This window comes from Pterocles gutturalis, unplaced genomic scaffold, assembly GCF_000699245.1.
Source record: "Pterocles gutturalis isolate BGI_N339 unplaced genomic scaffold, ASM69924v1 scaffold5087, whole genome shotgun sequence".
Classification (NCBI taxonomy): domain Eukaryota; kingdom Metazoa; phylum Chordata; class Aves; order Pterocliformes; family Pteroclidae; genus Pterocles; species Pterocles gutturalis.
The window spans coordinates 2,821-3,181 of NW_010109997.1; the positions used below are offsets into that span (position 1 = coordinate 2,821).

Here is a 361-nt window from a genome sequence, read left to right on the forward strand (position 1 = left end):
CCTCCCCGCTGGAACCCGTCTGCCCCCGCAGCACCCAGACCCCGCCAGGGATGTCCCAGAAGGAGCGGAAAAAGCATCTCAGCCGCCAAGACAACGGCCTTGCGTGCAACGGGGGCGTTCGTTCCAACCGGGCACCAAAATTATCGCCTTCTGCACAGAAACTGGGCGTGGGGAAGGCTCACCTGTAATGTCCTTAAATTCTGAGGCTCAACCCCCTGAGCTCCAGGCCTGGAGGGCAGCTTGGACAGTCCCTGCTGTCCCACGTGAGCAGGAGACGGCTGGACAATCGACGCCACGTTCTGGACAACCGGGGTCTGGACGGAGAGAAAATGAGAACCGGCATCAGCACAGGGTGCTCAGG

General features: G+C 61.5%; 1 protein-coding gene across 1 annotated transcript in view; it reads right to left on the reverse strand.

Moving 5' to 3' along the window:
- The window catches only part of GATAD2B (GATA zinc finger domain containing 2B), a gene marked incomplete at its 3' end in the record, with an annotated part of 6,105 nt that overhangs the window by 2,815 nt on the left and 2,929 nt on the right, over positions 1-361 (reverse strand). Inside the window, exon 4 of the mRNA XM_010073151.1 lies at positions 183-314. Within this exon, the coding sequence (XP_010071453.1) occupies positions 183-314 (132 nt within the window). The remainder of the gene's footprint in view (positions 1-182; positions 315-361) is intronic.